General features: G+C 40.7%; 2 protein-coding genes across 14 annotated transcripts in view; one reads left to right on the forward strand and one right to left on the reverse strand.

Annotated features, from left to right (window-relative positions):
• The window catches only part of ZNF790 (zinc finger protein 790), a 56,369-nt gene extending 47,748 nt beyond the window's left edge, over window positions 1-8,621 (forward strand). The window contains exon 7 of the mRNA XM_045441049.1: window positions 8,376-8,621. Coding sequence (XP_045297005.1) covers window positions 8,376-8,424 — 49 coding nt within the window. The 3' untranslated portion in view covers window positions 8,425-8,621. The remainder of the gene's footprint in view (window positions 1-8,375) is intronic.
• The window catches only part of ZFP30 (ZFP30 zinc finger protein), a 59,075-nt gene that overhangs the window by 2,843 nt on the left and 41,140 nt on the right, over window positions 1-15,092 (reverse strand). For 12 of the 13 annotated variants that reach the window (XM_045440946.1, XM_045440952.1, XM_045440951.1 and 9 more), the window contains 3 exons: window positions 10,040-10,125; window positions 7,151-7,277; window positions 5,478-5,576 (listed from right to left, as the gene is read on the reverse strand). In XM_045440946.1, coding sequence (XP_045296902.1) covers window positions 5,478-5,576; window positions 7,151-7,277; window positions 10,040-10,125 — 312 coding nt within the window. The remainder of the gene's footprint in view (window positions 1-5,477; window positions 5,577-7,150; window positions 7,278-10,039; window positions 10,126-15,092) is intronic. The other variant, XM_045440955.1, reaches the window with a different exon arrangement.

Raw genomic sequence — 15,092 nt, forward strand, 5'->3', positions numbered from 1 at the left:
TTTTTAAGTTTATCAAGTATGACCACATCCACTACTATCACTCTAGGCCAAGCCACTTGCAATTGTCCCTGCAATCTGTTCTTCACACAGCAGCCAGAGGAATTCATTTACAATGTAATTCATATCACCTTATTCCCCTATAAAAATCTTCTGAGTTTACCATCTTAGAATAATATCCTAAGTTCTTACTTATTATGGCTCACAAGACCTTACTATGGTCCACAGACTCTACATGAGTTTGCCCTTGGCCACTTTTCTGATGTCGTCTCTTGCCACTCCTAATTATTCATTTTGTTCTCACCACAATGGCTTCCTTGCTGTTCAAAAATACCAAGTGTATACCTCCGTGTTTACCTTTTGGAATGCTCTTTTCCCAGATACCTGCATGGTTTGCTCTCTCATTTCAGTTTTCCATTCAAATGACACATTACCAAAACACCCAATATACAAATGCACCTATATTGCATTTATCACTAATGGATATACTAGTTTTAAAGTTTGTGCCTTGTCTGTCTGCCCATGCTTAATCAAAGCAATGACTTTGTTTCATTCTCTGCTTTATTTCTAGTACCTAGAGCCATTACTGGACACTCAGTATTTGTCAGCAACTTTAAAAATACAAATTTTCTTTCATTTTTCATTTCCCCAGATGCTTCTGATATTAAAAAAAGAAAAAATTGAGAATACTGCTTAAAACCTTTCAATGGTTTACCCCTTTGTACTTCAAATAAAATCCAAATTCCTGTTCAAAGCCTAAAAGCCCCTGCATGATCCATTTCTTGATTACTTTTTTCACCTCATTTTGAACCACCACTATCTTCAGGAACAATGCTCTAGCCTTACTGGCTTTATTGAAGTTCCTGGAACATATCAAATCCTTTCCCATTTCACACTCTCACATGCTGTTCTATCTGCCAGGAATGCTCTCTGCATGGCCAGTTCCTTTTTGTCTGAAATGTCCTAACTAAAATGGCAGCTGCTCAGAAAGACTATCCCTGAAAACTCGAATTGGGTTCATGCTTTATCTTATTCTCTCATTTATCTGATTGTCTATACTTGTCATATAACTTTAATATGTAGAAGAACACTATCTAATGTGACTGGAACAGCAGCCACCATCTCTGACAACAATGCACATAAGCTGTAGAGTGTAATAGAGGATGGTGTTGAGAAAGGAAATAAACATAAATCAATAAATTGAAGATTGAACAGTCTTTAGAAATGAGTCAGAAATCCAAGGAAAACATGCTTTTGTTGAAAAGCAGAAAGAAATTGTAAGCAACAACAAAAACAAAAAACCCCACACAGCTCAGTTTAACATCAACTCATGTCAGCAAAATGTACTGGGATGAGAGTACCTGGCTTTTTACTTTGTCAGAGAAGCACAATATCATTTATAAAACACTAGGTAAGAACCCAACTGGAATATGGTGATCAAGGGAACAGTGTAAGAAACCAAATGAATCCATTTTAGGTCCCAAACTGCTCTCCATGTCACATAGAGTAACATGATCAAATAGTTCTTTTTTGATGTTTATTTATTTTTGAGAGAGAGAGACAGAGCACGAGCAGGGGAGGGGCAGAGAGAGAGGGAGACACAGAATCTGTAACAGGCTCCAGGCTCTGAACTGTCAGCACAGAACCTGACGTGGGGCTTGAACTCACGAATTGAAAGATCATGACCTGAGCCAAAGTTGGACGCTTAACCGATTGAGCCACCCGGGTGCCTCTAAACAGTTCTTTTTATTGTCATTAAATTAATGGAAGAAAAAAATGAGAAAATACAAAAGGGGTGATGGCTGAAAATGACAAAATGGCGTCTGAAAAGCAGAAGTCATTTCAGGAGGCCTCTTTCATACTTGCCCCCCTCAACAACTCTGGCTGAATTGATCCTCTAAATCTCTCTTGAATCTGTTTCCTTATCCCCAATGCCATTACCAACACTCAGAAAGCCCAGAGAGCACCACACATTTGAAGCAGAACAATAATCCCCTCAGTCGTATCCTGAGATCCTTTCTTCTAATCTCCATCTGACAGTCAAGAGTGATATATTAAATATGTAAATCACATTATGTCACTGTCCTACTTAAGATTCTTCATTAGCTTGCAAATGCTTTGGGGACAAAATTCAATGAGAGATAAGAAATACATGTTATTTTACGGTCAAATACACACCCACAACATAAAACAAACAAGTCATGAAATAATCTTTACCTCTGCTACATGTGATGCATTCTGATATTTTTAAAAATTTTCTGCTCTATGTTATTGTATTTAAGAATCAAAACATGGGGCGCCTGGGTGGCGCAGTCGGTTAAGCGTCCGACCTCAGCCAGGTCACGATCTCGCGGTCCGTGAGTTCGAGCCCCGCGTCAGGCTCTGGGCTGATGGCTCAGAGCCTGGAGCCTGTTTCTGATTCTGTGTCTCCCTCTCTCTCTGCCCCTCCCCCGTTCATGCTCTGTCTCTCTCTGTCCCAAAAATAAATAAACGTTGAAAAAAAAAAAAATTAAAAAAAAAAAAAAAAAAAAAAAAAAAGAATCAAAACAAAACTGGGGCGCCTGCGTGGCTCAGTCAGTTGCACATCCAACTTTGGTTCAGGTCATGATCTCGATGTTCGTGAGTTTGAGCCCTGCTTTGGGCTCTGTGCTGACAGCTCAGAACCTGGAGCCTGCTTCAGATTGTGTCTCCCTCTCTGCCCTTTCCCACTCACACTCTGTCTCTCTCTCTCTCTCTCAAAAATAAATATTCTTTAAAAAAAGAAAAAGAAACAAAACAAAAACAAAAACAAAAACAAAAACAAATGCTGTTCACAACCTATCAGGTCATTTTTATAATCCCTAAGGTTCTGTCTGGCCTAGACCCTGGCAGACTCTCCAAACTCACACCTGGCACCCTTCCCTCACTAGGCTCCAACTATAAGGGCCTTCTTTGAATACCTCCTATTACACCAAGCTGCATCACTCTATGGCCTTCAGGACACCATTTCCTCTGCCAAGAATGTTTTTCTCTCTACCCTCGGCCTCCCTACTGCTTTACATCCTTTCAGGGCTCATCCTTTCACATACCTTTGCTTTTCCTCAAAAGTCCTTCCCAATCTCAGACTCCAGCAATGCTGCACCTGCAATTCTCTCTTACAGTAAGACAGCCACAGCTCATGGGCTCATGATAGTGAAATTGAGCCCCACATTGGGCTCTGCACTGAGCATGGAACCTGCTTGGGATTCTATCTCTCTCCCCCTCTCTCTGCTTCTCCTACCTCCCCCCCCCCCACCTCTCCACACTCTCTTGCTCTCTCAATAAATAAACAAACAAACAAACTAAACTAAACTAAACATAAACATAAAAAAAAGACAGCTACTCTACCCACTGCAGCCTACAAGGGAGGCCCCCCATAGCTTTGGATGCTGGTAAGACTGCCACATCCTGCTCTTAATGCTGGATTCTCCTAGGAGGTCTTGACTTCCATAACTCTCAATGTGACAGTCTCACTACCTTTAGTTTATGACAGGAATAAGTACTCACCCTCCCCAAAGAAACTACTCCAAGACCTATCCTGTAATGCTTGGCATCTCTGGGTATCCCAATACTCCTGAAAAGCCCTGGCTTTCTGTATCCTTGTTCATCACTAGGCCTCTCATCCCATTCCAGGTCTAGACATCTTTTATTGTGACTCAGTGTTCTATTACTCTCTGACCACTAGGGCTCCAGGAACTCACTATATACTTTCTGCAAATACTCCACAACCTCAGCCTCCTTCCCTCTGTGTATTCTCTTCACCTCTTGCTCTGATTGCAACCTTGAGCACCCTGCTTCCCAGAAGCACTGTTTTCCTCCACCTCACTCCACCTACCATCCCCTGAAGTAGACATAACAGACCTTGTTATTTCTAATTAGGACAGTACCTCCCAAAACTCAATTTCAAGTAACCATCCTTACTGACCACTACCACCCATATTTCCAGATCACTTACTCTTGTACCATCTCTCCAATATTTACCTCCACCTTAAAGACTCTCCTTCAAAATCAAAACAAAACAACTCCTTTGATTCTATGGTTCACCCTGTAGCTCCTATCCATTTACTGTACTCCTTCCTGGTAAAACTTCTCAAAAGAGATGTCTGTATTTCCTGTCAATACTTTTTCCCCCTTTGTCTCCCACCCTTATAACTAACATTTTTCCCATATTTGCTCCCAGGATTTTTTTTTCTTGCACTTTTATACAGTTGAAATAATTCTACATATATAAACTTAAACCATACTTCTTTGTCCTAATTATTAGGGCACTATAAAAAACTTCTAATACATTTTAAAACTCTATTTGTACTTTTGAGAATTCCTCAAATGGGTCCTCAACACTGCCTGGTGAGTTAAGTCATTACCCCACAACAGTTTTTATTGTTGGCTTATTTCTTCCCTAGTCTCTCATCTCGCCCCATCATCCAGAGATTTACCTTATATTTATCCCTCAGTCCTGACTACCATCTTGCAGGCTTTCAAATGCTTATCTAACTTCTCTGTCAAGAATATCTAATGGCCATCTCCAATGCATAACTCTTGACTTCCTTCTGCAGGCTTCCAAACTCTGATGCTTCTTTCTATTTCCAATCCTTCAGCAAATCCTATTAATTGTACCATCAGATATAACCCATTCTCATTTTCTTCACATATTAGACCCCATTCCAAGACACTATCATCTCTAAAGTGGACTCCTGAACTAGTGTCCTCTAACTGGCCTTCTTGCTTTCATTCTTAACCTCATTCTACATAAGCACCCAGAGTGATGTGTAAACAAAGATCCCTTACTCATCTGCACAAAACCCTTCAACAGCTCCTTATACTTAGAATAAAATCACATTCCTTGCAATGGCCTACATGGTCTTATGTGATCTGTTCTCTGCCTATTTCTCTGACCTCATCACTAATTTCCACTTTCACTCTCCTTGTTCTAGCCATGCTGACTTTGTTCTAGCCATGCAGCCAGAAGGCTGATCCTCAAATAAGTGAAGTTCAGCATCTCCTCAGGGCCTCTACACTTCTGTCCCATGTGACTGAACACACACTTCCCTTTTTTTGCATGGCTAATTTCATTCAGGCCTCAGTTCAAAATTACTTCCTCTGGGAGATCATCCCTGATTATCCTAATCTAAGAACACAGCAAGCTCTCCATAAACATTTGCTGGCTAGAGACACCAACTCAATTAAAAATAAATAAAAGGATTATCTTTGGAAGAAATGAAAAGTAACTTCCTCATTAAAACAAAAGGGGAATATGAGAGAAGAAGAATGGTAAATGGGAGTTGGAAAGGAAGTTCCTTTGGCAACTTATATTGATACCACCTTCCTGCTGAGACCTTAGACTTCTTTCCACAGGCCTTTGAAGAGAGCTTCATGCAAACATCTCCAAGTGTTGCCACCTCACAGACCAGCTGTATTATTATGAGCAATAGCTGCTCCTATGTGACTTGCTCTTTATTCACCTGAGCTCCATCTTCTTGTCATGGCTCTTGTCACCATCCAGGGGTTCTTCCCTTGCTCCAATAAAGAAAACACATCTGGTTTAGGGATCGCACATCCAGCTTAAAAGAAAAGAAATGGGATATGGTCATGGTATAAGAGTCCCAGATTCAAATCCAGTCCACTGGTCATCAAAGACACTGAAGGAAGTGACAGAGGAATATGTGAAGGTCTGAAGGATGAGAAATAAGAAGGTACACAGTGGAGGGGCTCCTGGGTGGCTCAATCGGTTGAGCGTCCGACTTCAGCTCAGGTCATGATCTCGCAGTTTGTGAGTTTGAGCCCCGTGTGGGACTCTCTGCGGACAGCTCAGACCCTGGTACCTGCTTTGGATTCTGTGTCTCTCGCTCTCTCTCTGCCCCTCCCCCGCTCACACTCTGTCTCTCTCAAAAATAAATAAACATTAAAAACAATTATATAATGGGGCGCCTGGGTGGCGCAGTCGGTTGAGCGTCAGGCTTCAGCCAGGTCACGATCTCGCGGTCCGTGAGTTCGAGTCCCGCGTCAGGCTCTGGGCTGATGGCTCAGAGCCTGGAGCGTGTTTCTGATTCTGTGTCTCCCTCTCTCTCTGCCCCTCCCCCGTTCATGCTCTGTCTCTCTCTGTCCCAAAAATAAATAAACGTTGAAAAAAAAAAATTTTTTTAATAAATAAATAAAATAAAATGTCTGGAGATTTAAAAGTTAAAAAAAAAACAATTATATAATGAGCACTGGGTGTTGTATGGAAACCAATTTGACAATAAATTTCATATATTGAAAAAAAATTATATAAAACAAAAGAAGGTACACAGTGGAGCTGTCTACTTCTGTTAGCTAGAATGAAAGGGGAAGTTATTCCAATAAGAGGGCCTAAAGCTATCAGCAGAAGGGAGGAGGGGAAAAGACAAAAGCAGAATCAATAATTGTTTGCAGAATGGTTTTCCAGAATCAATATTTCCAGCCAAGGAGACACCTAAATAGGTGTTTCACCTGACAGTTCCTTGCTAAGTATGTCTAGCCCATTAGCTCCTTATGTGAGCCAGTCTGAGCCAGAATAGAGCTGAGGACCCGCACAGAAGCCCCCCTGAGCTGACCTGAAGTTACCTTAGCTCATTATAATAATAAGATGTCCTCTAGGGTGCCTGGGTGGCTCAGTCAGTTAAGCATCTGTCTTGATTTCAGCTAAGGTCATGATCTTGCAGTCGTGAGATCAAGTTCCATGTCAGGCTCCATGCTGATCATGCAGCCTGCTTGGGAGTCTCTCTCTCCCTCTCTCACTGTCCCTCTCTCCTCCTCAAAATAAATAAATAAACATTAAAAAAAAATAAGATCTCTTATCATGGGTAGAGTTTTCCACCATTTTTTGAACATACGATGTACATACTGGCATGTTGATATGCTGGACATGCTAATTGAACCAAAAGTGCTTACTTACACAAACTCCCTGCCCCCACCCTGATACACTGCATAAAAATTTCCTGTAATAATCCCACAGGGAGACAGTGCATTCAGACCAATCTCCCTGTCTCTGTAGCAAGTAATACAAAGTTCTTTGCTTTCAACATTTCCTTGGCTTGTGTGCAATTTACTGCACCTTGAGTTCGGTTACATTTCTACCTCCAAAACACTCAAACCTTTCTGTACAAGATGATCTTACCTAGTGAGATCAGGTTGCTGTAGTTCTCCAACATCACATCCCTGTACAAATCCCTCTGAGTGGAGTTAAGGCATTCCCACTCCTCCTGAGAGAAGTCGATGGCCACATCCCTGAAAGTCACCAACCACTGAAACAACAAATCCATTTATTGTTGGTGAAAATATGGCAATGACTTCGAGGTAAAATGAGGAAAGAAAGAGGAGGGTGTGAAGGAAGGGGATGACAATAAATAGGCCATGGCTGAACACACTGTAACATTAAAAGAAATTAGGTGCGGGGCGCCTGGGTGGCACAGTTGGTTAAGCGTCCAACTTCAGCCAGGTCATGATCTTGCAGTCCGTGAGTTCGAGCCCCGCGTCAGGCTCTGGGCTGATGGCTCAGAGCCTGGAGCCTGTTTCCGATTCTGTGTCTCCCTCTCTCTCTGCCCCTCCCCCGTTCATGCTCTGTCTCTCTCTGTCCCAAAAATAAATAAACGTTGAAAAAAAAAAAAAAATTAAAAAAAAAAAAAAAAAAAAGAAATTAGGTGCCTGAACAAAGACAAATCTTCCAGTGTATAGTAAGACAATTCTATTATCCAGAAAAGTCCAGGAATACAAAAGGCCAGATGAATGCAGTTCTCCAATTAAATGAAATATTATATGTAATCACACAGTATATTAAGCTTTGCAGATTCTCAAAAAATAATAAATTCTCAACAAATATGAGTTCTTTCCTTTTCTTCTCCCCTTAAAGAAAAATATAAACAAATTTAATGAAATCTTTCCAAACAATTTTTAACAAATCTCTAGGCTAAAACATAGAATTTGGATATAACTTAAGAATTTTTTGAAGATTAAGGCACCTGGGTGGTTCAGTCAGTTAAGCATCTGACTCTTGATTTTGGCTCAGGTTATGCTCTCACAGTTCGTGAGATTTAATCCTGAGTCGGGCTCTGTGCAGAGCCTGCTTGGAATTCTCTCTCTCCCTCTGTCTCTGTCCCTCCCTGGCTTGTGCATACATACACACTCTCTCTCTCAAAATAAATAAATATTTTTTAAAAAAGAATGTTTTGAAGATTTGAATTCTTCAAGTCACAATATTATGATGTTTCCATTTTACGTATGAAATGATCTGTTTATTTGGGAGTATTTCATTTAATTCTCCAATGTCTTTGAGCTCTAAGAATCTACAGTTCTCAAGAGAGTAGGCATTTGGCAGGTTTTATTTCTACTTTCTGTGTTCCTAGGCTACAGCTAGCTTATGGATGCCAATCTAGGTGCCTCAGGTATCACTGACACATTCTGGCCAACTCCAAGGTAAACCTGACTGCTGGTCATCCTTTCATTGGTTCCTGGGTAAGAGGACTGTGGTACATAGAATAACACCCTCCCCAAGATGTCCACATCTGAATCTCTGGAAACTGTGAGTATGTAACCTTATAATGCAAATGGAACTTTGTAGATGTGATTAAGGATCTTTAAAAGGGAAGATTATCCTGGATTATCTGCTTGGGACCAATGTAATCTTAAGAGTATTTTATTTTATTTATTTATTTTTTTTTTCAACGTTTATTTATTTTTGGGACAGAGAGAGACAGAGCATGAACGGGGGAGGGGCAGAGAGAGAGGGAGACACAGAATCGGAAACACGCTCCAGGCTCTGAGCCATCAGCCCAGAGCCTGACGCGGGGCTCGAACTCACGGACCGCGAGATCGTGACCTGGTTGAAGTCGGACGCTTAACCGACTGTGCCACCCAGGCGCCCCATCTTAAGAGTATTTTAAATGGTAGAGGGAGGGGCGCCTGGGTGGCTCAATAGGTTGAGCGTCCGGCTTCGGCTCAGGGCATGATCTCACGGACTGTGAGTTCGAGCCCCATGTCGGGCTCTGTGCTGACAGCTCAGAGCCTGGAGCCTGCTTCTGATTCTGTGTCTCCTTCTCTCTCTGCCCCTCCCCCATTCATGCTCTGTCTCAGAAATAAATAAACATTAAATGGTAGAGGGAGGCCGAGAAGGAGATGTGATAATGAAAGCAGAGGTCAGAATGATGACTGCTGGCTGTAAAAATGGAAGGGAGCCACAAGCCAAGGAACGTGGCAGCCTCTAGCAGCTGGAAAAATGCAAGGAAATAGATTCGCCTCAGACCTACCAACACCTTAAATTTAGCCTGTAAAACTAATTTCAGACACTGACCTCCAGAAATATAAGATAATAAACTTATGTTGTTTTAAGTCACTGAGTTTATAGTAATTTGTCATGGCATCAACAGGAAACTGCAAGAGGCAAGATCTCTTCCTTCTCGGGACTCAGTTCCTCACCCAATCTTAAAAGCCTTGCAGAAAATCTTATCATACACTGAGACTTGGAACACCCAGCAGAAATGCTGTCACTTCCAAGTGGGAAACCCAGGTCTATAGAGATCAGTTTGCCATATGTCCCATGTAACTACCTCACCAAACCATTATACTAATACTGCTCTTAAGGGGAGTATTAGTATTAGGAATACTGCTCTTAATACTGCTTCCTTAGGACTCCTGGCAGAAGACTTTGCATGTAAAATATGTAGAATGATCTGAAAAAATACTTAAACACTCTCTGGTGAGGGGAAAAGCATTTAGAGAAGAATGGAGCTCTTTGCTAGGATTAGCCACTGGAATGGGAGAAAATTGGGAGTGGTTCCTTCAGGCAGCTAAGCAAGGCAGAAAATCTGGGGATAAATAAATCTGGTGTTCACATCACTCAACACATCACTTCAAGAAGGAAAAATGAGGGGCCCCTGGCTGGCTCAGTCGGTAGAGCATGCAATTCAATCTCGGGGTCGTGAGTTTGAGCCTCACATTTGGTACAGAGATTATGAAAAAATTTAAAAAAAAAGTCTAAAAAAAAAAAAGGAAAAATGAAATAATAACTCACATGGGGCATGTTTTCTAGAACTATCAGGACTGATTGGTTTTCTGGGTTCTTTTCCTGGAGATGTGCAGAGTTCAGAGAACGCAGGGCTGGAGAGAGAAACAGAAGCCATGAGATAAACCTTGCCTCAGAGCCCACAAAATAAGCACCTTGACACTAACTTTATTTCACCTCTTTTTTTTTTTTAATTTTTAATGTTTATTTATTTTTAAGAGAGAGAGAGAGAATGTGAGCCTGCCTGAAACAGGCTCCAGGCTCTGAACTGTCAGCACAGAGCCCGATGTGGGGCTCAAACCCACGAGCTGCAAGATAACGACCTGCACTGAAGTCAGATACTTAACCAACTAAGCCATTCAGCCACCCCTATTTTACCTCTTTGAGGGAGTTTGGAAAAATCTTAGCTTTCCTGCAAATCCAGTGGAATACAGCTACAGCAGAAAGAATTCAGGCCAAACTTCTCCTGAATCCCCCTGATGCTGAATAGGACCTCACAGGGTGCTAGTTTTCCAGGGCATCTCACATCTTTAGGATAGGGGCATACCTAGGGAGCCCTGAGATCAGCTTCTCCAGATACCTCCCCTCCCCCCCCTCCCCCCACATATACACACAAAGTGAGATGCTTTGCTCCCACAGCTTAAGGGCTCAATCCTACAAGACTGCTCCTGACTTCAGAAGTCAGTCTGAAATCCCTGGCCACCAGTACTTCTGATCACTCAGCTATAAATTGGGGGCTCCCACAGTCCCCTCCTAGGTTTGATACTTTGCTAGGATGGCTCACAGAACTTAGGAAGCCACAAAAAGGATGAAGTATCTAGGCCTAAGGTTGACAAGAAATGCATAAAACCTGTAGGAAGAAAAACTTGAAATACTTCCTGAAAGACATAAAAATAGATTTGTGCAAATGGCTAAAACAGTATTTCCCAACATTGTTTTCTATCATTGCCCCTCTGAGGAGCCATTTTAGACATTTTTTCCTAGTTGTCCCCCTCCAGCATGAAATTTTAATAGGTCAGATACACTGTAATATATGTATTTATGTAAGTATATATAAGTTATATATAAGTTTATATAAATATATATAAGTTTATATAATATAGAGGAGCCTGGGTGGCTCAGTTGGTTAAGCGTCCAACTTCAGTTCAGGTCACAATCTCAGTTTGTGAGAGTTTGAGCTCAGTTTGAGCTCCACATTGGGTTCTGTGCTGACAGCTCCAAGCCTGGAGCTTGCTTCAGATTCTGTGTCTTCTGCTCTCTCTGCTCCTTACCTGCTTGTGCTCTGTCTCTCACTCTCTCTCCAAAAATAAAAAAACATTTAAAAAATCAAAAAAAAAGTATATAATATAAACAATGTAATTAAAATTTTAATATATCATTCAAAACCATTCTTTTTCAACAAAAGGTAAAACAATTGAAAAATTAATTTCTTAAAAATTCTTTTTAGTGAACTTAACTTCTACTAGATAGAAGAAACTTTTAACTGGTCACTTGATCTTCATTCACATATTGTCAACATTTTAACTTCTCAGCCCTTGACATAATTGGTGGGTTTCACAATGTTAAACTTTATCCAAGAACTATGATCCTGAAAAATAGCCATAGCCACAATGAGAGATACCCCCTCATCCTTTATACACTAGGAAACAGCTGAATGAAATGAACCTCCCTTCCCTCTATGACTTAGATAAGACTGTAGGATGACCCTTCCTCCCTTTTTTAACCTATGAGAAGGCCAGGCAGAACCTCCAAATGGCCATTCTTTGTCTCATAAATGACTAGCTGAGCTGTTTGACCCCACTCACTAATCTGGACAAAAATGCCTGATAACTTTACTTGACCAAACTTTAGCCAGGCTTCTCTCCTTCTCTCAGGCCTTTGAACTTTGGCCTACCCTGTATTCTGAACCAGCAAAGGATGCAAACAACCCTCTTAACAATGATACAAGCTTCAGAGAACAAAATCTACACTTCTGACTCCCCACTTGTCCCAGTTCTTTCTGGCTTTATCTTCCTTATAAAAAAAAAATTCTTTTCTGCCTGACCTTTTAGATGCCTGCAGATCTTATGGTTGGAGTGTTCTCCCAGTTACAAGTCTTCCTTCCCTCACTGCAGTGATCCTTTAAATAAAGTCATTCCCAGGGGTGACTTCAGCTCAGGTCATGATCTCACAGCTCGTGGGTTCAAGCCCCACGTCCGGCTCTGTGCTAACAAGCTCAGAGTCTGGAGCCTGCTTCTGATTCTGTGTCTTTCTCTCTGACCCTCCTCTGCTTACACGGTCTCTGTCTCTCAAAAAATGAATAAATGTCAAAAAAAATTTTTTTAATAAATAAATAAAGTCATTTGTTAGCTAAGTCCAAATTTGTCTTTTATGAGACATGGTGAATAACTTTTGTAGAATAAAACATTACTTTTATTTAATCCTCAAATCCCAAGTCAAATAAAAAAGCATGATCAAATACAAACAACATCCACAAGGCAGCCAATGGGCATACACAAGGAATTATTTCAGATTAAATAAGATTAAAGAGATGTGATAACTAAATGAAATATTTGATCCTAGATGTGATTCTGGAATGGATCCCAGATCAAGGGAAAAAAGGCTATAAAGGGCAGTACTGGGACAACTAGTGAAATTTTTCTATGAATTCTGAATTAAATAATTATTATATCTATGCTACATTTCCTGATTTTAATAAATGAATGATAGTGGTAGTCCTTGTACTTAGAAAAATACACTGATGTATTTTTATGGATAAAGGAACATGATATCTGAAAATTACTACCGACTGGTTCAGAAAAAAAGAACATATGTAGAAGGAAAGAGCAAATGAAAAGCTAATGTTAACAATTTAATAAAACTATAAGGGCATATGAGAATTCATTCTACTATTTTGGGGGTGTAATATTATATCAAAACAAAAATTTTTTGGGGCGCCTGGGTGGCGCAGTCGGTTAAGCGTCCGACTTCAGCCAGGTCACGATCTCGCGGTCCGTGAGTTCGAGCCCCGCGTCAGGCTCTGGGCTGATGGCTCAGAGCCTGGAGCGTGTTTCCGATTCTGTGTCTCCCTCTCTCTCTGCCCCTCCCCCGTTCATGCTCTGTCTCTCTCTGTCCCCCCAAAAATAAATAAACGTTGAAAAAAAAAAATTAAAAAAAAAAAAATTTTTTTTTGAATAAATGTTATGAGAACATTTATACTTGATTAAGATATTAAGAGACATAACCAAATGTAACACATGAACCTTAAATATAGGGAATATGATAACCAAAATAAATTTACAAACATTCCCTATTTTGATAGTTGTAATGTTGCCATTGTTGTTTTGACACCATAATAAGTACATTTTCAAGTAAAACAGACTAATTATATTAACGTTGTTAGCAACCAAGAATGTCAGTATAAAAGGAGAGACAAAGTTATAAAATCAAATAGAAAAAAACCTTGTTATCATTGGTCTAAATGGAAATATGATTATGAATTCATGATTATGGTTTATACATTAAAAACAAGTTATGAGCTTTGTCCTCTGAAAAGCCTTAGAAGAAATGACAGCCCTATGACAATGAATATTCCTAATATCCAAACTGTAGTCTCTATATGCCATGATCCATAACAAGAACCAGAACTCCTTAGAGAGATGGCTCATTTTGGATCTGGCACAGGAAATGTACAAGGTGAACTTGGGACAGCTTGTGCCAGAAAGTAAATAAGCTATCAATCCTTATATGATCATGTCAAAAGACATAGGAACTGACCAGAAGGGACTCCCACTGGCTAAAGAGAGAGCAGTTCAGGGTACCTGGGGGGCTCAGCCGGTTAAGTGTCTGACTCTTGATTTCGGCTCAGGTCATAATCTCACAGTTGGTGAGTTTGAACCCTGTGTCTGACTGCATGCTGACAGCACAGAACCGGCTTGGGATTCTCTCTCTCTCTCTCAAAATAAATAAATACATTTTAAAAAGTCGGGGCGCCTGGGTGGCGCAGTCGGTTAAGCGTCCGACTTCAGCCAGGTCACGATCTCCCGGTCCGTGAGTTCGAGCCCCGCGTCGGGCTCTGGGCTGATGGCTCAGAGCCTGGAGCCTGTTTCCGATTCTGTGTCTCCCTCTCTCTCTGCCCCTCCCCCGTTCATGCTCTGTCTCTCTCTGTCCCAAAAATAAATAAACGTTGAAAAAAAATTAAAAAAATAAAAAAATAAAAAGTAATAAATACATAGAGGGCAGTTTGAGATAAAAAGGAATAATGAGGGGTACCTGGGTGACTCAGTTCGTTAAGTGACTGACTCTTGATTTCAGCTCAGGTCCTCATCTCACAATCATGAGATCAAGCCCTGCATTGAGCCCTGAGCCCTGATATTCTCTCTCTGCCCCACCAGCTCATGTACACATGTGTCCTCTCTCTCTCTCTCTCTAAAAAAGATTACAGTGGTTGGAAACCTATCAAATGTATTTCCAAAACCCATGAATACTCCAAATAAACTGACTCACTTACTTTTGGGACTCTTTAGGAGGTTGTAGGATGCGAACTAATTTCTCTGAAAACTAATATATAAAGGGAAAGAATCAAATAGATATTGTCTTTCTATATGAACTGAATTTGAGGATAACCAAATAGTTTTGAAGCAAATTTCTTATTTATAGAACTCCAACTAGGAAATGCAGAAGGAAGTGAGAGAATTTAAAAATCACTATATGTAGGGGCACCTGGGTGGCTCAGTCAGTTAAGCATCTGACTTTGGCCCAGGTCTTGATCTTGCCGTTCATGAGTTTGAGCCCCATGTGGGGCTCTGTGCTGACAGCTCAGAGCCTGGAGCCTGCTTCGGAATCTCTCTCTCTCTCTCTCTCTCTCTCTCTCTCTCTCTCTCTCTCCTTCCCTCTGCCCCTCCCCTACTCATACTCTCTCTAAAATAAATAATAAAACAATTAAATTTTTAAAAATCACTGTATGTAATCTTTAATGAAATAACAGATCTCACCATCAATCATAAATGGATGTTATAAACTTTAGGTGTTTCTTGACCTTTTTTCCCCTTGTTTCCCCTAAAAAGGCTGAAAGAGCCTTTTT

The sequence above is a fragment of the Leopardus geoffroyi genome, chromosome E2, assembly GCF_018350155.1.
Source record: "Leopardus geoffroyi isolate Oge1 chromosome E2, O.geoffroyi_Oge1_pat1.0, whole genome shotgun sequence".
Classification (NCBI taxonomy): domain Eukaryota; kingdom Metazoa; phylum Chordata; class Mammalia; order Carnivora; family Felidae; genus Leopardus; species Leopardus geoffroyi.